Source organism: Schistocerca cancellata, chromosome 9 (assembly GCF_023864275.1).
Source record: "Schistocerca cancellata isolate TAMUIC-IGC-003103 chromosome 9, iqSchCanc2.1, whole genome shotgun sequence".
Lineage (NCBI taxonomy): Eukaryota > Metazoa > Arthropoda > Insecta > Orthoptera > Acrididae > Schistocerca > Schistocerca cancellata.
Window position 1 is genome coordinate 205,738,289 of NC_064634.1, and position 26,844 is coordinate 205,765,132.

The 26,844-nt window shown below is 44.4% G+C and overlaps 1 protein-coding gene across 4 annotated transcripts in view; it reads left to right on the forward strand.

The window, feature by feature from the left end:
• The window catches only part of LOC126101567 (PDZ and LIM domain protein 3), a 384,428-nt gene that overhangs the window by 50,888 nt on the left and 306,696 nt on the right, over positions 1-26,844 (forward strand). For all 4 annotated transcript variants that reach the window (XM_049912213.1, XM_049912214.1, XM_049912215.1 and 1 more), the window contains exon 3: positions 21,053-21,293. In XM_049912213.1, the coding sequence (XP_049768170.1) occupies positions 21,053-21,293 (241 nt within the window). The remainder of the gene's footprint in view (positions 1-21,052; positions 21,294-26,844) is intronic.

Here is a 26,844-nt window from a genome sequence, read left to right on the forward strand (position 1 = left end):
AGTCGCTGGCTGGTGAAAGTAGAACTGGCTCTAACGGACGGGGTAGAAATACTCGCACGGCAGAAGGTAACAGTTTTCGTATTGGGTATCGAAGTTGCAGCGGATGCAGCAAATGGTGCATGTCTGGAGCGACGCCTGATGCTATCTTCTCCGCCCTCTGGCTGGTTACCAGGCTGCCCTCTGGAGGCAGAACCGGATACCAGGGAAACCAGGCTGAACGCAAGTGTTGAGCTGACGATAACCTGCTAAGCACAGACGCGTTGCGGGTTGGCAGCGCCAAAGGGAAAGCCGAGAGAGACGCCAGAAGGCACTACTTTAGTTATGTCGCTACTGAATAGCTGTTAAGTGATGCGCTGACGATCTCCCCTTTGTTAATTCTTTTTATATGACCATAAAAGTGTGAACGGGAGTAAGTCAACCATCTCCACACTGAAATGAAGTAGTATCTTGTAGACATTAAAAAACCTCCTACATTAAAACTAAGTTGTAACAATAAACCAACTATGTTCCGATCAACTTGCAGCGGCGCTCTTCGGGGCGACAAAACTGCAGAGCTCTCCACTGTACGTATCCTTATGTATGAGATTTTCTCACGTTTGATGATGTTTGCATCGCTTATTCAGTAGCTTAGCGTGTCAATATCTACTTGTATGTACCGGTTTAGCAGTGAACCTTACGTCCGTTTTTCGCCTTTGCAGTTCTGTAAAATTCTAGATTCAAAAAATAAATAACATCATTAAGTTTCCGGAAGGTAGTATATGCTTCTTTATAAAGTGTTGAAATGCTGTTGAAACTTACATATTTCCACATTCTCATGTGGTCAAATGACAAATGTGTCTATGAAGCACCGCAGCACTTATTACTTCTTGCTCAAAGGCTCCGATGAACTCTTTTACTAGAAAAGATAGTCCGCCAGTTTTTCTGTAATACTTCACCATCTGAAATTCACCGCTGGCACCAACAACCAAAATACTAACGAAGAAAGAAATTTAACTCATTGTGTGAACATGGCAGAGTAGGAAGAGTACATGATTAAATTTGTAGGTGCTTTAGTACATAGAGATGCCCCTAAATCAGGTGGACAATGAGTCGAACTGAGCTTTTATGACAGATTAGGATACGTCATGCTGATTCAGCTCCACGCCAGAGTTCATCAGTTGTAATGGCTACTGAGTGGTGGCATGTCAGTTCTCGGCGATTCATGGCCAGAGGTTTACATTGAGTGAGAGATGTAGAGATCGTGCTGACCAGAGCAACAGTCTAAGACGCTATGTATCGAGGCAGGCAAGGCAGTATGGGCAACACATGGTCCTGCATTCTCTTGGTGAACGGCAACGTTACAACGTTTTCGAAGATACGGCACAGCCACCAACCTTCGCACACCATAAATGTCATATGCTAGCCAGCTACCTTGCAGGGAGCTTTACACCTTGATGATTAGTTGATGGGGTTTTGCAAATTAAAATGTTTTCATATATCTCAGATCATTGAGACATAGAAATAAAATCCTTTGACCAGTTTCAGTCCATATCATTCGTTATTAAAAATACACTGGAGTATAGGATTCCTCCGTAATTTCAACAGTAGCAGCGATTTATTTTCCCCCAGATATCTTGGTTCAAATGGCCCTAAGTACTATGGGACTTAACATCTCAGGTTATCAGTCCCCTAGACTTAGAACTACTTAAACATAACTAACCTAAGGACATCACACACATCCATACCCGGGGCAGGATTCGGACCTGCGACCGTAGCAGAGCGCGGTTCCGGACTAAAGCGCCTAGAACCGCTCAGCCGCACCAGATATCTTGTGCTCTTTATTTTTCTTCAGATAAAAGTTATCAGTAACGAGTTTGGAGTAATACCTAAATTCCCTTATTGCTACGTTAAATGTGCTGATTTTGTCAAAACACAGCAGAATTTAAAAATATTCATCTCACTAACATTCTAATGCAGTTGAAATTGTGACAGACTCCTGAAACAGTATATTATTAAACTACCAACGAATGAAAGACGAGTCAATAGTTTATGAAAATGCCTATTCCAAGCATAAAAATAAACTGTAATTTCTTCACATATATTGTTCCAAACCCACGGCAATCCTCATTTCACCAGCTGTCTATGGCCCTTAAAAATTACATTATTTCATTGAATAAATCTCTAGTTGCTCGAATATCGCGCCAGGTATGGAAGATTCGCGTATTAATCATATGGCACACTGTCATTTGCCGAAATCATGATTCGATATCTCAAACCATTTATGAAATACGACTAACGTTATGAATATTTCATTTTGGCAGTTTCGCTGTCGCGTGACTTCAGGATGAAGCGTTTTGCATACTATCAAACTGATGACTGATACAGATGTCTTTCCAAGTTTAAAGAATAATTTGATATGTTAGCTATATTTCATGCGTAGCAGTATATGACCTAACATGGGCCAACAGCAAATTCAAAGCGACCCCTATTTTTCAAAGGAAATTTTCCGAAATTCTTGCAGCAGTTTACTTAATCTCGAAATATCACAGTATTTATGATCATTAATGAAAATATTGGTGGTTTGTCATAAAGAAGATTAATTAAGCTATGAGATGTGAGAGAATCAATTATTTTACTGAATTGTGTCTTTAGAATTGTCTGAGAGACAATGCAGACGGGGCAGCTTCAACGACCTCCCGTTCATGCAGTCATACGGGGCTCTTACGAGTAGCTTCCGCCCCGAATATTACACTGTGCAAGAGTTTCAGCATCCGAGATACCGTTACCACTCCCCACTAGCCCGCAGTCAAGCGCGCAATCTAGCGAGTTTACGGCAAACCTTACTCTATGTGACACGGGCCTTATCGTTATTTCGTGAGCACAGTGAGTGTATGCTGTGCCACACGAGGGACACTTCAATATACACTCGAGAGCGTTACTGTCGCCTTATAATCCCTTTGCCTTAGTATGTACCGCTTTATTGAGTCGGTTTTCTGTCTGGAGAGTTACTGGCATGTAGGCGATGTAGAAGATCTACTTCTCAGTTTTTTCTGATGGTATGACTCCTTGTCAGAAAAATTGAGAAAGTAGCTATTGTACTGCTTTTTTATGGTGTTACGATTCCTTGTGTGTATAAGGGGCGTTCAAAAAGAAACGAGCAAGAGTCATAATTACAGAAACCAGTACCTGTATGTTAGAAGTATTGACCCTCGCTGTTGAGACACTTGTCCCACTGTGACACAAGGTGGTGAATGGCTGTCTCTTAAAATTCCCGGGACTGCGATGTTAACCAGTTCCGCACGTACAGCTGGACGTCGTCGCCCGAGGTGAATCGTTTGCCCCTCAGCCCCTTTTTAAGGGGACCAAAAATGGCGTAATCACAAGGAGAGGGGTCCGGACTGTATGAAGGGTGGCCGAGAACCTCCCATTTGAATTTCTGTAGGAGTGCCGCGACTATGTTGGCTGTATGAAGCTTTACATTGTCGTGGAGAAGAATGACCTCACGGGTGAGATTGCCTCGTCGTTTTGATTTGATCGCTTGGCGAAGGTGGTCAAGGTTTGCGAGTAGCGCTGGGCATTCACCGTTGTCGCGTGCTACAGGAAGTGAATCAGAAGGGGACCACCTTGGTCAAAGAAGAACGTCAGCATAACCTTTCCTGCACTAGTGTGAACGACGGAGTCCAGCTGTACGTGCGGAACTGGTTCACATCGCAGTTCCGGGAATTTTATGAGACAGCCATTCACCGCCTTTTGTCACATTGAGACAAGTGTCCCAACAGCCAGCATCAATACTTCTGACTTACTGGTTCCTGTAATTATGCCTCCGGCTCGTTTCTTATTGAACACCCGTTATATAAGGGAGAGGGAGTGGATTATAAAAACCGTCTTACTGGGATACATGGAAGAGAAGAGGAGGCGAAGTAGGAAGTGATTTCAGAGCTCGGATGGTATGATGGGTGGCAGCACAGCGCTAAGAAGGAAGCCGTGAATCGCAAGAAATGGGGACAAAAAGGACCTGATAATACAGCAGAATACTTATGACAACTTCTTGTATGCATCTTGTATGCAACTTCTCGTATGCAACTTCTTGTACGCATCTGCGTGAACAACCTAAGAAAAGTACGGATGTTATCCAGTATGTGGTATTGACATCACTATGGCATTCACTAGGTTCCTGGTCACGTGTTTAGATACTGGTGCTGTTCTAAATCCCTGTAACAACATCGCAGGATCTTCTCTGCTGCACCGAATTAGAGCTTTTGTTCCGTCATTGATAGCGTTGCGTTGGTGTGGATGCGTTGTGTGTTGCAGTATTGGCGGTATCAAGAACGTTGGTTGGAGGCTCCTATACTGCCTCTGTATAATCTGCGTGCCATAACACTATGACTGTTGTCCACTGCGGAACTGATTGTTGCCTGGTGGCGCAGTGGGCACTTGATGTGGTTAGTAAAGTATACAGGGTGCCCTACAAATGTTGCGACAAACTTCGAGGGATTGTATAGGGTGTCTTGAGGAACAAATCGATACTAGGAAGCCATGTCCAGAAACGTAATCTAACGACGCTTCGGAGCGTCGACATCATAGGCGCAGGCGCCTGCCATTAGGCCACCCCTTTGACAGCAACATGACTGCGTGCACTGATGGATCGCAGGCGCAGCGTCTTCCAGTGTTTTTTGTTATTCCGTGATCCCAAGTGATTGCTACTATCGCCAGTGGAGAAAATGGAGTTAGCTGCTGCGTAGACAGGACTTGCCTCCTATGAATGCGATGCTTTGTATCTTTGTGGATGACTTATTTGGACATGGGTTTCCAGCTGCAGTTTATTTTTCTCCTGGATACCGAAAAACATTCGAGATTTTAGAGGGACAACAGAGCATCGCATCGCTATTCGTATGTTACTGTCATGATCATCCGTGGAAAATGATTGAAGGACACTGGAACCATGAGTAGGTCACGCTCCGACAAATAGCATAGGTGGCAATCTATGACGTATCTGACGATAGTTTACTATTCTGGTGCTGACATAATTGTTTCGGGACACACTGTTCAATACATATTAATGAGGACCTGGCTTCACTGCAGAGAACGCCTGCGTGTTACCTTGTTGACCCAGCATCGTCAATCACGATTACAGTGTGCACGGGATCATAGAGACTACACCATGGGTCAATGGAAAAATGTCGTCTAGTCGGATGGACCACATATCTTGTTACACCGGACCGACGTTCGTTTTCAGGGACGCCATTCTCCAGGTGAAAGGCAGAACGGAACATACATCATGGACGTAGGCTGCAGGGGTGGTAGTGTGCTGTGTGGAACATTAATCTGGTCTTCTGTGCGACCTGTGATAGTAATCAAATGCCCCATGACACTGACGATTACATGAACATTACTGAAAACCATCAACATCCCTTTAACCTTGATGTCTCCCTCGATGGCGATGCCATATTTCAGCAGGATTTCTGTCCGTGTCATAAGGCGACAATAGTGCTGCTGAGTTTTAAGCAACACGATAGTCAATTCACTTTCATGTCTTGGCCACCAAATTCGCCTGTTGTCAATACGGTTAAACATATCTAGGGCGCTACTGGGCGACCACAAACCACCAACCCTTAATTTGCGGAACTTTCGTGATCTTTGTCTAGAAATCTGGTGCATCGTACGTCAGGAAACCTACCAAGGACTTGTCGAATCGATGACATTCAGAATCGTTGCTTATTGCGTTCCAAATGTGGAGTATCACGCTATTAAGCAAGTGGTCGCAAAGTTTTGGCTAGTTAGTGCACGAACTAGATAATGTAGAATGTTCTTTCGAGAAGGAGTAATCGCAGAAGTCAGATCCCATCGGCCACCAGTGGGAAGACTCGATTTATCAAACCGCTCTTCTGTCGATACTTACTTGCTTCCAAATCAACCCTTTTTATCTTGAAATCAAGAATTACGTTTATATGACAATACTACATACTTACGACTAATATATAATCATGTTTCGACAGTATAGTAATTAATAAAGGTACGAACTATATCTCGAGGCGTTAGTAATACTCCTTGTAATGAAATATACAAAGAAATAGAGTAATGCAGATGATAGGACATAGTTCTTTATATCATTACTTGAAGAAATATAGAAACTAACTATTTTTTTCCGTTTTATTTTATCCAAGAACCCGTTTCTACCTTTCACCCATCTTCAACTTACGTAATACACTTAGAACTTAATCAGTATAACATCATTCTTGACTGCTTTCTGAATGTTACAACTGCCTTTTGTCTATTATTTGTAATTCCTTTTTCTGCCTTTATTTACATAACACAAATACTTTCATGTTCACAAATACAGAGATGCAGAAAAACATTCACCATGTGGCCAACTAACGCGTCTGTTTATATCGGGAGCTGCAGTTAAAGTCAAAGTTACAATCTTCTTGAACATTCTAAAACTATTCCTGAAGTAACTTATGCTTCTCCATTTATGTAGATACACATTTTCGTGTAGTTGGAAAGACGGATGTCATGTAGTTTTAAAAGATTTATTTCACAAGTTTCATACACAGTTAACAGATTGACACGTTAGATTAGCATTTTAGAATAAATCAAGCAAAAGACTTATATTATATAAAGTAATTAAATTGCCATATTGGGAAGCAGAAGAAAAGTTATGGTCTTTCATTAATTATTAATAAATGTTTGTATCGCGTCTGCACTTAATGTGTAGGTTTGTAAGTAATTTAAGAAAGTTGCTTAGAAAAATTTTTCTCGCTAAGTCTGGTATTTAGCATGTCAACGGGGATGTGCATTTGTGGGAATAAATTGCTGTTTCTCGATCAGGTCATTTTATTACCTTTTTTTGCTGGATGTAGTATTTGTAGGTTGTGCAGTAGTCTATCGCTTGACGTTCATCATCAGCAAGCTGTAAGATAAATGCGGATTAGGTTTTTCTAGAAAAAGATCATCCCTGTGGCTGCGGACCTGCAAACTGAAAGCTCTTCCTGTTTGGCAAATAAGAATATCAGGCAGCCAGAATCGCGTGTTTTAATATTTTTATTTCAATTTGCTTTCCCCGTGGCCGGTTTCGACCAGAGTCTATCTGTCGTCTTCGAAACTGCAGTGTACCCGGAGAAAACATTACTATGACGACTCGCACAACTGCATAATCAGTATACCGTGGGAAACATTATGATAACCACAAGTCATCATATTTTTTACATACCTTCTGGAAATAATATTAATGTTCATGAATAAGACAAACGTAACGAGAGCACACTCGACTTATAAAACTAAGGAGCCAAGTTGACTTGTAAAATACATAAAACAGAGCAAATAAGAAGTCTATAGCACCATCAGTGTGCCCCGGAGTGGAGACGAGTTCGTCAAAGGAGTCGTAATAGTACAGCCCATCAGGAATTATTGAACTGGCATTCAGCGGAAACGCCGATAGACAGTTACGCGCATGGTCAACAGTGGCGTAAGTAACCATTACATCGATTATTAAATATTCTTTGAAATACAACTTTGTACTTGCTAGATATATCGACATAAGAGCGGTTATAACTATCGGTCCAAGTGAAAACAACCACAAGCATTTAAATAATATCCCAAAACCTGAATCACAGACACACCTGTCTCCTACACTACAACATTTATAGCTTGCTTATACGTGCAGGTAAGTTAATTTGTTAAAGATGACATAGACATTGTCCCTACACTTACAGGATAAAACACATTAATACACCGACGCTTTTTCATACTGACATTCTGAGTGTATGTCAGCAACAGTTGGCTAAGAAGATACTTGCAGACCAGAGTACATTAGGAATACATCTGCAACATGCCAATGTACATTTTGCACGAAGGGATGTATACAGTGTTTTGTATTCAATTATTCTTGGAAAAATGAAATTAACAATAGAAACAAAGAACATCGTATCTACTCCAAATGCCAGCTGCTAGTGTTAAGTACCTATGCACAGGATATTAGAGATATGAAAGGGTTCCTATTGTGACACATGGGCTATCAAATGTAAAAAGAACATAGAAAGAAATGTAAAAGATAGCCTGGATATTTTCCAGTCCATCTTTTACATTACTTTCTAAATATATTCTTTTTATATTTGATAGGCTAACAACTGGAGCATTTTATAATGTTTCTTTCTTATTTTTGTTGTTAATTTCATTTTTCCAATAGTATTTGAGTATACCAAAAAAATTATACATTCCTTCATACAAAGTGTACATAGGCATGTTGTAGGTGTATTCCTAAGGTATTTTTTTTTCTCCTGCTACATTGTAGACCAGAAGATAATAGCTAAAGTCTCTTAAAACCGCTCACTGGGGAAATAAAATAAAAATAAAAATATAACAACACGCGGTCTTGGCTGCCAGATATTCTAATTTACCAGATATCAGATCGCTGCCAGCAACATGTGAAACTTATGTATGTTGTGTCTGGCCTATGTATATGTTTGGACATAAATTGCAGCTAAACTTCCATATTCCTATTCGATTGAATAGCTTGCTGTTGTTTTAAATACTATGGATGCCTTCATCCTTTTTCTGTTATTTGTGTAAACCTGATTCCGGTATTTGTTCCATGGAAAAGGTTGGTTACTTTATACGAATAGTTTTTTAAATAGGGCCAGTTTTATTGTAAGCTGTGAAGTGTCATTACATTGTACTGGTTTGTCTTTGTTATTGGTTATGTGGGAATATATTTTAATGCTTAACTCATCTATTAATTTTTGGGCTGCAGGCAAATATTGTAAGCAATTGTTTTAATGGTGTTTAGTTCGTCGATTTGGTAAACTGATTATAATGGGATTTTAATCCTTTTGTGCTTATTTGTTTGACATGAGCTTTTGTTGTTTTTATCTCTGTGTGTTTTCCTGTATACCTGAATTCTATGCCTATTGTTAGAGTTATTTAGGCTGAGATACAGGAAACTTCAACCTTTGACTGTCTGGTGTCCAACAGTAAAGATAAGATTGTAATACAGTTCATTCATTTATTTTGCAGGAACGTCAATTTCTTCTGTTTCACCATCAAATAAAATTAGTATTTCATCAAAAGATCTTTTACAGTATATCAGACTGTAAACTGCCTTACAGTTCTCTCTGAATGATTTACATTCTAGTTATCCATGAAAAATCAGGAAGTAGACTGACAAAGCAGTTTCCCATTAGTAAAAGAACACCAGATGTGTAATAACTGTGCTGTCAACAAAGAAATGAACTCATAGATTGTGATTCTGCAACTTCTCCCGGTGTAATTCATTACGAAATAGTTCACTGGTGAATAGCACGGTGTCCAACGGGCACAATATTTTCGCAAGCCACCACGTTGCTATCATCAGTTGCGCGGACGAACTGGTCGCCTAGGAGCTGGCACAAAGTTTGTATCTCCTCCACTCCTCCTTCTGATCTGGCGTTCTGAATGCGATCCGCGCCCAGGTGCGGGCATGTGTCTAACATCTCCTTCCCTTCTCCCTCCCCCCTTCTCCACCTCCCACGCCTCCTTCCACAAAGTTTCTCCGTCCGACGTTCGTGCCAGGGACACGTGCTGGCGGCGTCTCCACTGTTATTCTATATCTATATTAATACTCTAGTACTGATGGTGTGTGGCGGAGGGTACCTCTGGCACCACTAAGTGATCCTCCCTTCCCTGTTCCAGTCGCAAATGGCGCACGGGAAGAACGATTGTCGGTAAGCCCCTCTATTAGCTCTAATTTCTCGAATTTTCTCGCCGTGGGCACTTCGCGAGATGCACTTGGGAAGCAGTAATGTTTTCCGACTCTTCCCGGAAAGAGCTCTCTCCAAATTTCAATAGTGAACGTCTCCGTGATGCACAACGCCTCTCTTGTAACGTCTGCCTCCGGAGTTTGTTGGGCATCTCTGTAACGCTCTCACGCCGATTAAACGATCCGTGATGAAACGCTCTGCTCCTTGTTGGATTTTCTCTATCTCAACTGTCTGTTCTTCATGGTAACGATCGCAGATTGATGAACATTACTCAAGAATCGTCAAACCATCGCCTTTACTTCGTGGGTAAGTTGCATCTACTTAAGATTTTTCCTGTAAATTTCAGTCTGGCATCTGCCCTTCCTTTTATTTGTTTTATGTGGTTATTTCATTTGAGGTCAACAGGATAGTTACTCCTAAGTATTTTGCGGTTATACAGTTTCCATAAATTTGTCATCGATAGTATAATTGTACAGTAGTGGGCTTCTGTTCCTCTGTATGCGCAATATGTTACATTTATTTAGGTTGAAGGTCAATTGTCAGTATCTACACCATTCACTAATCCTCTGTAGGTTATTTTCCGAATTAATACTGTCTTCTGACGTTGTCACATTCTTATCGACAACCACATCATCTGCAAACAGTCTTAAAGAGCTTCCGAAGCTAGGTCATTAATATACACTGTAAACAGAAATGGTCCTATCACACATCCTTGAGTTAATCCGGAAATTACCTTTTCATCTGTTGATATTTTTCCGTAAAGAGCAGCGTGTTGAGTTCTGATTGTAAGGAAGTCTCGAACCCAATCGCAAATATGGTAAGATACTCCACAAGCTCGTGTTTTTTCACTAAACGGCAGTGCGGGCGATGTCAAATGTTTCCTGAACTCAACGAACATGGCATTACCCTAAGCGTCGTTGTCCACAGAAGATTTTCGTTCACCAGAAAACATTATAATTCTTGAACATAAAACATATCTCATAATTCTACAACAGATTGGAGTCAACGATAAAGGCTTTTAATTGTGTGGATCTGTCCTAGGACCATTCTTGAAAACGGCAATGACTTTTTTTCCGGTTGTTAGGAACTCTCCGTGCTCTAGCGATCTACGGTAAACTGCTGCGAGAAGGGGAGCAAGTTCTTTTGCATAATCTTTAAATACTGTTGGAGGTATGGTCCTGACATGCTTACACTACTAAGCGACTGTAGTTTCTGTCCCTTGGTCGATTACCTCATTACCTGCCATTTCGACGTTTGTACGACGATTTAAAGGAGGAGCCGTATTACGAAACGATTTCGTGAAGACCGAATTTAGTATTTCGTCCTTCTTTCTTATGCTCCATTTCAGTACAAGCCTGTGCCCGAAGTCAATTCACTCGTTGTGGAATATCTCTTTCCTTTATCGTTATTTCTAACACACAATTCAACATAAATTGACATTCTGGTTACACAGAATGCGAAGATGATTAATGAGTCAGAATAATTGAAATTCCTAGGTGTTCAAATATATCGAGATCTGTCATGAAAAGCCCATGTTCAGCATCTTGTTCACAAACTGAATGCTGCTACATTTACTATTAGAACATTATCTACAGCATGTGACAGTTCAACACAAAAACTATTCTGCGTACGGAATAAGGAATGATAGCCCGGATTAACTCTTCCCATTCACGAAGGGCATTATTGGTTCAGAAACGTGCGGTTCAAGCAATTTGTGGTGCAAGTCCGCGAACTTCTTGTCGACACCTGTTCAGGAATCTGGCAGTTCTGGCATTGGCCTCTCCATATATATTTTCTTTAATGTTGTTTAGTGTTAACTGTATGAGCTTAATCCTACGAATTAGCAGCTTTCACTCAGTTCATGCCAATCAGAAATCAAATGTGCATTTGGATCGCACTTTCCTGACACTTATGCAGAAAGGCATGCATTATTCTGTTGCATCCATTTCCAGTAAGGTATTACAAGAATTGAAAAATCTTTTATTTTGTTTCATGTTATTTATATTAGCAGTTGGTTCATAAATTCTCACAGCAGCCTGTTTTGTTGTAACTGACAATTTTATATGCCCTCTTGCTGGTCGTTGGCGGCACCCTTAATCTACAAAAGGTGTTCGCGTCTGTTTTGATCCACTACGACACTTGACCGCGCATCATTTTGAAAAGATTTGATTTTAATAAATTCCATTCATTGATTTGAAGTATATTCTCGCTGAAAAAAAGAATTTGGTGCTTTAGTTTAGCGTTCACAGAAACCGTACTTCTCAGGCTGTTGGGTCTTTTTAGATCCTGCGCATTTTAAACTTCATTATTACAGCAAATCTTGACAATACCCAGTTTGTCATCAATGGAACCGGCATTGTGCAGTAATACGGGGTAGAAAGAAGTAAAGTCATTTTTGTTTTGAACAATGGAGTGTCTATTTCTGTGAAAATGAGGGAAGAGAAAGTATAAGTCGCTGTTTTCTGCTGTAACCAAATCAGGTTATAAATTGATTCACTTCTGCTAAGGTCCTTGTTTTCTGCCTTTAGAATTCTTATGTTTCGTAAGGGTTATTTCTCAAATACATTTGATAGTGATGAAGCAGTTTCAGAGAATGAAGATAATTTTTCGGACTGCAGCTCTTCTCTGTAGAAGAAATGGTTCAAATTTCTCTGAGCACTAAGGGACTTAACTGCTGAGGTCAACAGTCCCCTAGAACTTAGAACTACTTAAACCTAACTAACCTAAGGACATCACACACATCCATGCCCGAGGAAGGATTCGAACCTGCGACCGTAGCGGTCGCGCCGTTCCAGACTGTAGCGCCTAGAACCGCTCGGCCACTTCGGCCGGCTCTCTAGAAGACAACGATGACATACCAAAAAAGCAAGTGCTAAATAGCGCAATCTTAATTTCAAAATATAAATCAATTGAATGGATTAATGGAAGACAGAACCCCCGACGCCAACTGAGATAAAACAGTTCACCCGACTCCAGGGCTAACAAGGTACGCCAATTCTCGCATTACAAATGAATACTCAGCATTCAGATTGCTCCTTCCTTCTTTAATTAAAAACACTATATTCATTCATTCCAGTGCTGAAGGAACGCGTTTCTATCAAGATACGTACCAAAAAAATTATGCTCTTGTCCTAAATGCTCACATAGTTCCCTTGTTATTAGCAGGACTTTAAATGCTACAAAATGAGGTTACTGAAAGTTTTTAGAATGAATACAAAGGTAGCCCAATTTTCAGAGTTACATTGCTGGTAGAAACTGTCAAAAAGATAACAAGAGTTTTCCGATTTGTTGAGCGAGAGTCATACTATGAATACGTTGCACTATAGGATGCATCTACAAAGGTTTTGTGGGAGAAATGGGTAGAAATGTTATTTAAGTTGCATAATCGCAACATTTTTATTCCAGTAGATGAGAGAATTGTTGTATCCAGGGGAAACTGCTCTTTCCGCCACTTTATGCCTAGTAAACCAGCAAATTATCGCGTGAAGTTTTGGGTATTTTATGGCAATGAAACAAGCTATTTGTGGAATATTCGGCCATACACCGAGGAACGCCCAGTGGGCGCCCCTGAAAGCCTAAGGGTTGTAGTTCACTTGTCTTACGCCTTGAAAGGGCATAACTTTGCCTGTGACAACTTTTTCACCACCCACGATCTAGGACAAACGCTGATGACAAGAAATATCGCAATTATTAGAACTGTGAAAGAAAAAGTCCTACCATCCCACCAAAACTATCGTAGACCAAGCCCATTCATAATTGCAAATCAACATTTCTTTAGCAAAGGACACAACGCATGTACACTATGTGATCAAAAGTATCCGGACACCTGGCTGAAAATGACTTACAAGTTCATGGCGCCCTCCTTCGGTAATGCTGGAATTCAACATTGTGTTGGCCCAACCTTAGCCTTGATGACAGCTTCCACTCCCGCAAGCATACGTTCAATCAGGTGCTGGAAGGTTTCTTGGGGAATGGCAGACCATTCTTCACGGAATGCTGCAATGAGGAGAGGTATCGATGACGTTCGGTGAGGTCTGGCACGAAGTCGGCGTTCCAAAACATCCCAAAGGTGTTCTATAGGATTCAGGTCAGGGCTCTGTGCAGGCCAGTCCATTACAGGGATGTAATGTCGTGTAACCACTCCGCCACAGGCCGTGCATTATGAACAGGTACTCGATCGTGTTGAAAAACGCAATCGCCATCACCGAATTGCTCATCGACAATGGGAAGCAACAAAGTGCTTAAAACATCAATATAGGCCTGTGCTGTGATAGTGCCACGTAAAACAACAAGGGGTCCAAGGCCCCTCCATGAAAAACACGACCACACCATAACACCACCGCCTCCGAATTTTACTGTTGACACTACACACGCTGGCAGATGACGTTCACCGGGCATTCGCCATACCCACACCCTGCCATCGGATCGCCACATTGTGTTCCGTGATTCGTCAATCCATACAACGTTTTCCCACTGTCCAATCGTGGAATGTTTACGCTCCTCACACCAAGCGAGACGTCGTCTGGCATTTACCGGCGTGATGTGTGGCTTATGAGCAACTGCTCGACCACGAAATACACGTTTTCTCACCTCCCGCGTAACTGTCGTAGTATTTGCAGTGGGTCCTGATGCAGTTTGGAATTCCTGTGTGATGGTCTGGGTAGATATCTACCTATTACACATTACGACCATCTTCAACTGTCGGCCTGTACGCTTTTGTGCTGTACGTGTCCCTTCACGTTTCCACTTCACTATCATATCGGAAACAGTGGACCTAGGAATGTTTGGGAGTGTGGAAATGTCGCGTACAGACGTATGACACAAGTGACACCCAACCACCTGACCACGTTCGAAGTCCGTGAGTTCCGTGGAGCGCCCCATTCTGCTCTCTCACGATGTCTAATGACTACTGATGTCGCTGATATGGAGTACGTGGCAGTAGGTGGCCGCACAATGCATCTAATATGAAAAACGTATGTTCTGGGTGGTGTCGGGGTACTTTTGATCACATAGTGTGTCATACATCCCAACTAAAAACAAACGTGTTATCCCGCAAAGCAATCTTCACTACCATGCAAATGTCAATGATGACTCCAAAAGAAAACTTCCAATTATTTTAGACTGCCTTGCTAAGAAAGCAGCTGTGGATACACTAGACAAGATTATGGTGAACTATACAGTAAAGAGGAAGACAAACAGATGGTCCACTGTGTTCTAAGATACCACTGATATATCTGCATATAATTTATCACTTTGGTGAAGTGAAGTGTTGCACAAGCATTTTTCGAACCGATGAATTATGATCGCCACTATAAAAAGTTTATTTCCCTAATGAATTAGATAATGTGCTGTTTGGATGAATTATTTATGCGCATGTTTCGTAAAGTGGATGGCCGCAGAGTATCTGCAACCCGTAACGACGATAAACATCGTACCACGTTGGCGGTACCTGCTGGTCGGGCGGTTTACTCCGTGTCGTCGGTTCCTGCCTTGAAGGTATGGTGCGGGCCAGAGAGGAGTAACGCTCGTGATAATACCTATGACGTCACGGGGAAAAGAAAAAAAAAATGATATACATGGATTCAGTTGGAGTATGTTATGACTGACCACTTTTGGGCTTAGTCCATATCAATATAATTGTGATGTTCTGAACCACAGAGCACTTTTGCCTCGCATCATTGATGTAAACAAGAGTACAATATACGATACGTTGGTGAACAGAAGCATTGTATTTGTTTTGAAAACTGAATGTTGGATTTATACTCCTAACTTCCAGTCGTAACCGCAGCACTTCAAGAAACTAAGTTCAGCTAGAAGAGAATGTCAAGTGTGCAGAAATAGGTAAGGTGAACAAGATTGAATAATATGAAGTCTTAGTTACCAGTCAGGCTTTACTTCGACAGCAGACACATCGGTAAAGAACCAGCGGAACATCGCACGTGGCGGCCGTCGCCCACAACCCGAACAAATACTGCTGGGAATAAATAAAATTTACGAACAACAAAAGTAGTAACCATAAATTTGAAATTTTAAAGAGAACTGGTGAATTTTGAATGCGCAGATTTGCGGGAGATGGTATCCGTTGTCAGTAGTAACGAAGATCAACAGCCAAGATTATGCTTAAGTGCAAAGTCAATTGTCAGCACTGCGAATTAAGAAATTGGAAGATGTTTTGGTAGCCGATAGACAACGATTAAATCCTTCGATTACATTTACGACGGAGAGGGTAATAACTAGTCCACAAGTCGGAAGACTGAGGCTACGGCTACGAAAGGCGTCCATTGTAGTAATCCTGCGCATAATCTACAGGAGCAGTCGCAGATCGCATCTGCGGCTCGTCATCCTACAGCGGCGGCAGCTTCTATGGCGCTCCCGCTTTTACGGCGCAATACAACCTGTGTACAATCCGAGTTCATTAGTGCCCAACAACATTTTCTTTTGTGGTGGTGTTTATCTTGTGGAGTAAACTGCAGACCGTGTGGGTGTACTACAGTGGCGTATCTAGCCTTGTTACACTTTTGAGCTGAGGCTTATAAGGCAAGTCTTATTGAAGACATTCCCACGGTGACGAGGAGAATGGTTGCGGATGTACCGGGCTGATTCAGGACATTTAGTAAACAGCTGACTAGTGATATCAACGAATTAACTGCCACACTAGAGAATTCTGAAACCGAATTAAAGAATGGAACGACAACAACTAGAGCAAACAAACACCACACTAAAACAGCATATCAGTGATTCACACAGGAAAAAGCAGGAAATACAAAGGAGCACCTCACAGTTACAGACGAAACTTTCGAGGAGATAAATTCGGAAATATTGAAACAGCGCAATTTAGTTCGAAATGATGTGGATGAGCAATTTCGAGGTATAAACGAGGGCATCAGACAGTTAAAAGGATTGACAGAGCAGGAATTTAACACACACGATAGACGATCAAATCTCAGACACACAAGTAAAGTTGAGAGCGTTGGAAGAAAGCAAAGGTTCAAATGTAGCCGCTATTTCGGGCTCTACACTTGCTAGTGTGGAGGAGCATGTAGTTGAACTAGTCGAGAATACAGTACGGAAAAGGACTGACTCGTCTGTAGATACATCTCACTTTGATGCGGAAACAGATAGAGCAGAAAGTCAGTTACAGAATGTTTGGGACGAGTTAACGAAGACCAAAGACTAATTAAAGAAAATAAAGTTTATTGCAAATAGTGGATTGTCAGCCGAGCTGGAAAGTGTATTAGTCCATCCAAGCAATTCTCTAGATTTAAGCCAGATGGGGATGGTTCATCCTATGGATTTTGAGGAGTATTTACTAAATCTTTACCTAAGACATGGGATATTAGAAGAGGATTGATTTCACATTAAGTTGTTTAGAGGGAGACGCTGCAAAGTGAGGAATTGCTCATGCAGAAGAATTAACGTCCTGGAACGTTTTCAGGAAAATTTAAAAAGAATTACTGGTCTCATAGCACTTAAAAACTGACATTTGAGTTTCTTCACCCACAGTATTAGAATAATATTGGGAAACTTTTAAGAACTACACTCTTAAGATAAAAAAATTAAAAAACGCACCACAAAGTAACTATCCGAGAGGGATGGAAATCGGCAGGTGCGATGTATATGTGCTAATGCTTACAGTTTCATAAAAATTGGACTGTTTATTCAAGAGAAAGATCTCTCCCCTCTGGCCCTTATTATTCGGCTTGACACGGGTTGATAGAGTTGTTGGATGTCCTCGTGAGGGACATCGTGCCAAATTCTGTCCAATTGGCGTGTTAGATCGTCAAAAGCCCGAGCTGGCCAGGGACCCTGCCCGTAATGCTCCAGACGCTCTCAGTTGGGGAGAGATCCGGTGACATTGATGGCCAAGGCAGGGTTTAGCAAGCACGAAGAGAAGCAGTAGAAACTGTCGCCGTGCGTGGGCAGGCATTATCTTGCTGAAATGTAAGCCCAGGATGGTTTGTCATGAAGGGCAATAAAATGGGAGGTAGAGTGTCGTCGACGTATGGCCGTGGTCTAGGGGTGCGCGGATGACAACCAAAGGCGTCCTGCTATGAAATGAAAGAGCACCCCAGGCCATCACTCCCCTGTTGTCGGGTCATTATGGCGGGTGATGGTCTGGTTGGTGTACACCGCTCTCCAGGGCATCTCCAGACACGTTTCAGCTGACCGTCGGGGCTACATTCGAAGCAGGACTCATCACTGAAGTCAATTTTACTCCAGTCACTGAGCTTATAGGCCGAAGGGCCGTGTGCAGTCATAAAATAAACTTTACTTTTGCTAGACGGCCGCCTCCGGATTCAAAAGTGTAACGTCAGTGCATTTGGTGTAGAATTACTGGGGTTCAGTTACCGGTAAGGGATTCTCTCAGCCTCGTGATACCAAATGAGGAGCGCCATCATCAGGTTTCTGTTACAGGCAATAACGACTGGAAGGATTGGCACATGCTGCTCACATGCCCCACGACCGTAGATCACTACTTGTATTGCCTTGCAGGCTTCAGTCGGTCAGTAGAAACAGGTCTAGGGTGTAATCCGTGAATGGTGTTAACATCTACATCTGCTGAAGACGACGTAATTTATTGGTAATGTCTTGATGTTTGGAGGGAAACTGTATACCCAGCGTCCTCTATTTCCGTTGTCCCAATCCTAAGGCCATTCGTCAAGTGTCCAGTCACGAAAATCTTATTAATTATTCGGAACAGTGTAATTTCTTTTATTTTATATATCTTATCCCGATAAGACGAATATGTTGCTTCAAGATGTACTGTAATGTCAACGGGGCGTTATTCTCAGAGTGATGAGCAGAGCTTCTGCCAGTTGAGAGATCGTCAGATCAGAGGAGTTATGGTCTGGGGTGCTCATTCATTTCATAGCAGGACGCCTTTGGTTGTCATCCGCGCACCCTTAGACCAGATCTGTATGTTCTTTTCATCCTCAGGAGGACCCCTCGTCATAGCGTGGCTCTGTGTCGTATCAGACGGAGCCTGTGCACCCAAGCACTTGCTGCGAAGCCCACAGCGGTAATCAGGTTTACACTGTGGTACAGTTTACCAGCTCCAGGGGTAAGTTGTAGCTGGCAGTGGTGGCGTTGGTTATTTTGTGCATTATTTTAGCACCTATTCGACAGTTCTTGATAGGTTTGCGGAGTTACGTGGCACTAAATGTTTATGTACAGGTCAGCAATTCCCTTAAATAACGGGAACCACGTCATCTTTTCAGCCTCATCCGGTGTTTGTGCATAGCATCACGATGGAGGTATCCATATGTGGAGAACGAACTTTGGCAGATTGCATTCGAGTCGTCATACTGGCCTAGTATCTTGCATGATAGTATGTCCCACTGGGTACACAACACCATCACTTCTGGTTCTTATAGCCGGTAATTTGGACAGTATGCGTTGCATTTGAGCCATATTAAGTACGGTGGTTTTGCCATATCACTAATGTTTCCGTTACGTTATCTTTCAACAAGATAGCATTTGCCCATGCTGCACTGATCTACCCCAGTCGTAGTGGAAGGCGAGTAATGCCATGTCAGACTCTCAGCAACCCATGACCAGCTGTTTCCAATGGGTGAGAGAACTGGAGAACGTGCTAGCCAATCCAACACGATACATAAGGTGTTGGCCTGTCCATCATGTTATCCAGATCTCTACCCATTGAAAACATCTGGTCATGGGTTGTCAAGAGGGCACTAGCCTGGCCAGGAGGTTATCCAGATCTCTCAACCATTGAAAACATCTGGTTATAGGTTGCCGAGAGGGCCTTGGTCTGACCAGCAGGTTAACCAGACTTCTAACACATTGTAAACATATGGTCATGGTTGTCAAGAGGGCATTGACCTAGCCAGCAGGTTATCTGGACCTCTCAACCATTGAAAACATCTGGTCATGGGTTGCAAAGAGAGGGATAGGCTGGCCAGAAGGTTATCCAGATCTCTCAACCATTGAAAACATCTGGTCATAGATTGTCAAGAGGACATTGGCCTGGGCAGCAGGTTATCCAGATCTCTCAACGATTGAAAACATCTGGTCATGAGTTGTCAAGAGGGCATTGGTGTCGCCAGCAGGTTATCCAGATCTCTACCCATTGAAGACATCTGGTCATGGGTTGTCAAGAGGGCACTGGCCTGGCCATGAGGTTATCCAGATCTCTCAACCATTGAAAACATCTGGTTATGGGTTGCCGAGAGGGCCTTGGTCTTACCAGCAGGTTAACCAGACTTCTAACACATTGTAAACATCTGGTCATGGGTTGTCAAGATGGCACTGACCTAGCCAGCTGGTCATGGGTTGCAGAGAGGGGGATGGGCTGGCCAGAAGGTTATCCAGATCTCTCAACCATTGAAAACATCTGGTCATAGATTGTCAAGAGGACATTGGCCCGGGCAGCACGTTATCCAGATCTCTCAACCATTGAAAACATCTGGTCATGGGTTGTCAAGAGGGCATTGGCCTGGCCAGCAGGTTATCCAGATCTCTCAACCATTGAAAACATTTGGTTATGGATTGTCAAGAGGGCATTGGCCTGGCCAGCAGGTTATCCAGATCTATGAACCATTGAAAAAATATGGTCATGGTTTGTCAAGAGGGCATTAGCCTGGCCAGCAGGTTATCCAGATCTCTCAACCATTGAAAACATCTGGTCATAGGTTGTCAAGAGGGCATTGGCCTGGGCAGCAGGTTATCCAGATCTCTAACACATTGAAAAATTTGATTATGGGTTGCCAAGACGGCACTGACCTGGCTAGCAGGTTATCCAGATCTCTCAACCATTGAAAACATCTGGTCATGGGTTGTGGAGAGGGGATGGGCTGGCCAGAAGTTTATGCAGAACTGACACACTGAAAACACCTGGTCATGGATTCCCAAGAGAGCTTTGGTATAGCCAGTATGTTCTCCAGATCTCTACCCAATTAAAACATCTGTTCATGGGTTGCCAAGTTTCTGGCATGCCACTACTCGACAGCCACTATGACTTACAGATTGTGCATTGGGTGGAACCAGCAAGTAATGACGTGCCCATATTTGCAAACCAATCTCAGTTCAACTTGGTGCTCAGCAGGGTTAGGTCCATTGTTGCTTGTAGAAGTATACGAGATTTCTCACGCCACACACCCCAAAAATCAGTTACAAGTTCAGTCACGTACTCTTACTGCTATGTGCACATAAGTAAAATTTTATTTGTTATCCTTGTTGGTGATGTAATTTTAACGGCTGGTAGTGTAGGTTAATGAACTGAGTATTAACTAGCTGGATGCTCAGCGCTGACTGTTTCCTGGATCCTTTCCTCAGTCACTACCTGTGGCTGCTACTGACTGATCTGACGCTGCTTTCTGCAGGGAGGGGCCGACGCTTCCGGGCGTGGGCGGCAGTGCCCTGACGCGCTCCATGACGCAGCCGCTGCCTGTGTCTCCGCCGACGCCGACGCCGTCCGCAGCGCCGAGGCCCCCGGTGGCTGGCGGCGTCGCAACGCCATTTGCGCAGTCGTCCACGCTGCCCAGGGGGCAGGTCGTCTTCCCGCCGCCGCTGCCCTCGGACGTCCAGCCCCAGGACGACGACATCAACGCCATCACGCACCAGGTACGTCTACAGTCAACCTGCCTTCCCATTGTGGCTGCAGCCCAGAATGCAGCACCATCCAACCTTGTCTGGCCGAGCACATATGCGGGACGAGGGGAACGAGGCGCAAGAACGGAAGAAGTCCCTTTTGACATCGAGAGGGCTTTTGAACAGGTGATGCATGATATAATGCTTCACTTAGACTTTCCATTCGTGTGGAGAAGGTTGTATTCTGTAAAATGCTACAAACATGTCTCTGCGATCAGATGTGCACTGGATCAAACCCCACTAAGCCCACAAAAGGGAACGGGTGTTGGCCTGTCAGATCTCAGGCGCGCTGCCTCAGGAAGATCAAGTTCAGCCGTACCTTTCTCCCATCTACCGAATCACAGAACGCAACTGCCAGAGATACAGTGTAGCAGCGAAGACTTGTGTATGAACTCAACATGTGGTTAGACGCGCGATCCATGTTGAAATATCGATGCATGAATATGAGCTGCACTGTTGTGACGCTTTTCCGAGTTGAGCGAAGAAAGTGGAAGAGTCCACGCTTTGCTCAGTCTGAAACTGCTATCTCTGTTACACTACTGGCCATTAAATTTGCTACACCACGAAGACAAGCAGATGATAAACGGGTATTCATTGGACAAATATGTTATACTAGAACTGACATGTGATTACATTTTCACGCAATTTCGCTGCATAGATCCTGAGAAGTCAGTACCCAGAACAACCACCTATGGCCGTAATAACGGCCTTGATACGCCTGGGCATTGAGTCAAACAGAGTCTGGATGGCGTGTACAGGTACAGCTGCCCATGCAGCTTCAACACGATACCACTGTTCATCAAGAGTAGTGACTGGCGTATTGTGACGAGCCAGTTGCTCAGCCACCGTTGACCAGAAGTTTTCAATTGGTGAGAGATCTGGAGAATGTGCTGGCCAGGGCAGCAGTCGAACAGTCGAACATTTTCTGTATTCAGAAAGGCCCGTACAACACCTGCAACATGCGGTCGTGCATTATCCTGCTGAAATGTGGGGTTTCGCAGGGATCGAATGAAGGATAGAGCCGCGGGTCGTAACACATCTTAAATGTAACGTCCACTGATCAAAGTGCCGTCAATGCGAACAAGAGGTGACCGAGACATGTAAACAATGGCACCCCATACCATCAAGCCAGGTAATACGCCAGTATGGCGATGACGAATACACGCTTCCAATGTGCGTTCACCGCGATGTCGCCAAACACGGATGCGATCACCATGATGCTGTGAACAGAACCTGGATTCATCCGAAAAAATGACGTTTTGTCATCCGTGCACCCAGGTTCGTCGTTGAGTACACCATCGCAGGCGCTCCTGTCTGTGATGCGGCGTCAAGGGTAACCGCAGCCATAGTCTCTGAGCTGATAGTCCAAGCTGCTGGAAACGTCGTCGAACTGTTCGTGCAGATGGTTGTTGTCTTGCAGACGTCCTCATCTGTTGACCCAGGGATAGAGACGTGGCTGCACGATCCGTTACAGCCATGCGTATAAGATGTCTGTTATCGCGACTGCCAGTGATACGAGGCCGTTGGGAACGAGCACGGCGTTCCGTATTACCCTCCTGAACCCACCGATTCAGTATCCTGCTAACATTCATTGGATCTCGACCAACGCGAGCAGCAATGTCGCGATACGATAAACCGCAATCGCGATAGGCTACAATCCGACCATTATCACAGTCGGAAACGTGATGGTACGCATTTCTCCTCCTTGCAGGAGGCATCACATCAACGTTTCACCAGGCAACGCCGGTCAACTGCTGTTTGTGTGTGAGAAATCGGTTGGAAACTTTCCTCATGTCAGCATGTTGTAGGTGTCGCCACCGGCGCCAACCTTGTGTGGATGCTCTGAAAAGCTAATCATTTCCATATCACAGCATCTTCTTCCTCTCGGTTAAATTTCGCGTCTGTAGCACGTCACTTTCGTGGTGTAGCAATTTTAATGGCCAGTAGTGTAGATCCTTCGCCTGATGGATTTCCACTGCTTCTTTCACTATCGAATCCCATAATTATAAAGTCGACGCTGTATTTGGACATTGCCGTACACCATAGAGTGACCAGCGTCCATGCAAGTCCTGCTGCAGCTGATTTATTGGACCTGCTAGAGACGTTCGTATCTTCAGCGTTCCGTACATCTCTCTCGGAAAGTAAGGGACACTGGCCCGATTTATGAAAGCCATGGTCGCAGGTGATCTTTCAACTCTAAGCCTTGCAGAGCTCGAGCCATCTTTCACAAAACAAAAAAGTGCTTCGGAGGAGAGCGAAAGATTGTATGAAGGCCGTTCAATAAATAATGCAACACATATTTTCTGAAAGTATGTTGGTTTTTTAAGGACTCCAATACACCCTATTATTTCCCACTCTTTTGACTAAAGAACCCTATTTTTAAACATAATCTCTTCACCTTAGTGAGAGGGCCTCTATGCCCGCATTTTACTACTCTACTAGTCGACGCCGGAGCCAACGTTCTACTGCATCATCCACGAACACTTCCCGCGGATGGAAGTCGGAAGGCGCAAGATCCGGGCTCGAGAGTGACTGAGGGAGAACATTCCTGTGAAGTTTTCTGAGCTTCTCCTGGACGCGCAGACTTGTGAGAGGCCTCGTGTTTTCATGGAAAAGAGGTACCGATACGCTCAAGTCCAACACTGCAGGAGTCACAGCTGCGTGTGGCCGACCGGCACGCGAGAGATCGGGCAGGTTTGTGTGATCTTGTTGCGATGATGGCAAACGCCTCGCGCAACGACTCACCGTGCTTTTATTCACTGCCAGGTCTCCGTAGACGCTCTGCGATCGCCTATAAATACCTGCGATGCTCTGATTTTCTGCCGAAAGAAACTCAGTGATATTGCTCTGCTTGGAACACATCTCCATCACAGACGCCGTTTTGAAGGCTACCTATGGCGCCACCAGCTATTGGAACTGCATGAAACTATAGGGCTTGAAGGGGAATATTCTAAGATGCCGCACAATAAAGTTCTGCCTTTTTTCAAGCGAAATCGGTCGAGAAAAAATGTAGCATTACTTATTGAACGCTCCTCGTACTACGTGAGGAACTGACCTGTTTTTGACAACAGACTTCCCAGAAATGCTGGAAATCTCTCTGTTGCATCTGTCTCATTCCTTAAGCCCACCTTATACACTCCTGGAAATTGAAATAAGAACACCGTGAATTCATTGTCCCAGGAAGGGGAAACTTTATTGACACATTCCTGGGGTCAGATACATCACATGATCACACTGACAGAACCACAGGCACATAGACACAGGCAACAGAGCATGCACAATGTCGGCACTAGTACAGTGTATATCCACCTTTCGCAGCAATGCAGGCTGCTATTCTCCCATGGAGACGATCGTAGAGATGCTGCATGTAGTCCTGTGGAACGGCTTGCCATGCCATTTCCGCCTGGCGCCTCAGTTGGACCAGCGTTCGTGCTGGACGTGCAGACCGCGTGAGACGACGCTTCATCCAGTCCCAAACATGCTCAATGGGGGACAGATCCGGAGATCTTGCTGGCCAGGGTAGTTGACTTACACCTTCTAGAGCACGTTGGGTGGCACGGGATACATGCGGACGTGCATTGTCCTGTTGGAACAGCAAGTTCCCTTGCCGGTCTAGGAATGGTAGAACGATGGGTTCGATGACGGTTTGGATGTACCGTGCACTATTCAGTGTCCCCTCGACGATCACCAGTGGTGTACGGCCAGTGTAGGAGATCGCTCCCCACACCATGATGCCGGGTGTTGGCCCTGTGTGCCTCGGTCGTACGCAGTCCTGATTGTGGCGCTCACCTGCACGGCGCCAAACACGCATACGACTATCATTGGCACCAAGGCAGAAGCGACTCTCATCGCTGAAGACGACACGTCTCCATTCGTCCCTCCATTCACGCCTGTCGCGACACCACTGGAGGCGGGCTGCACGATGTTGGGGCGTGAGCGGAAGACGGCCTAACGGTGTGCGGGACCGTAGCCCAGCTTCATGGAGACGGTTTGCGAATGGTCCTCGCCGATACCCCAGGAGCAACAGTGTCCCTAATTTGCTGGGAAGTGGCGGTGCGGTCCCCTACGGCACTGCGTAGGATCCTACGGTCTTGGCGTGCATCCGTGCGTCGCTGCGGTCCGGTCCCAGGTCGACGGGCACGTGCACCTTCCGCCGACCACTGGCGACAACATCGATGTACTGTGGAGACCTCACGCCCCACGTGTTGAGCAATTCGGCGGTACGTCCACCCGGCCTCCCGCATGCCCACTATACGCCCTCGCTCAAAGTCCGTCAACTGCACATACGGTTCACGTCCACGCTGTCGCGGCATGCTACCAGTGTTAAAGACTGCGATGGAGCTCCGTATGCCACGGCAAACTGGCTGACACTGACGGCGGCGGTGCACAAATGCTGCGCAGCTAGCGCCATTCGACGGCCAACACCGCGGTTCCTGGTGTGTCCGCTGTGCCGTGCGTGTGATCATTGCTTGTACAGCCCTCTCGCAGTGTCCGGAGCAAGTATGGTGGGTCTGACACACCGGTGTCAATGTGTTCTTTTTTCCATTTCCAGGAGTGTATTTTACCCAAAGCGGCGTTTTATAGCTTGGCCGCAAGCGCAGTGACGCTCCTCTCTTAAACAAAGTTTGCGAGCGCCGTAGTTTCAATCCGTCTACACACTCTGAAGATGTACGAAGAGTATGAGACCGAAATATCAGTTCAAGAAATAGAGTTTCTGTAGCCGTATGCCCGAAAGTTGATGAAATAGTTACACTGAAGCGCCAGAGAAACTGGTATAGGCGTGCGTAATCAAATAGAGAGACCGCCTATATAGGACAACAAGTGCCTGCCGTGTTGTTGGATCGGTTACTGCTGCTACAATGGCAGGTTATCAACATTTAAGTAAGTTTAAACTTCATGTTATACTCGGCTCACGAGCGATGGGACACAGTGTATCCGAGGTAGCGATGAAGTGGGGATTTTCCCTAGCGACCATTTCACGAGTGTACCCTGAGTACCAGGAACCCGGTAAAATATCAAATCTCCGACATCGCTGCGCCCGGAAAAAGATCCTGCAAGAACGGGACCGACGACGACTGAAGGGAATCGTTCAACGTGGCAGAAGTGCAACCCTACCGCAAACTAATGCGGATTTCAATGCTGGGCCATCAATAAGTATCAGCGTGCGAACCATTCAACGAAACATCATTTGTATGGGCTTTCGGAGCCGAAGATACACTCGTGTACCCTTGATGACTGCACGACACAAAACTTTACGCCTCGCCTGGGCCCGTCAATACGACATTGAACCGTTGATGACTGGAAACATGTTGCCTGGTCGGACGTGTATCGGATGGACGTGTACGGGCAGAGGAAGGCATCCTATCCCTGTGGAAGATACTGACGAGATTGCTGTTGCTGCAACTGAACCAGGCAGAAAGTGCCAGTGTTCGTGTAGTATCACGAGAATTGTCCATCCCATGGTCAATAGCACAGAAAATTATGTGCTGTATTTTACGCTGGCACCCGTACAAGATCCAGGCGG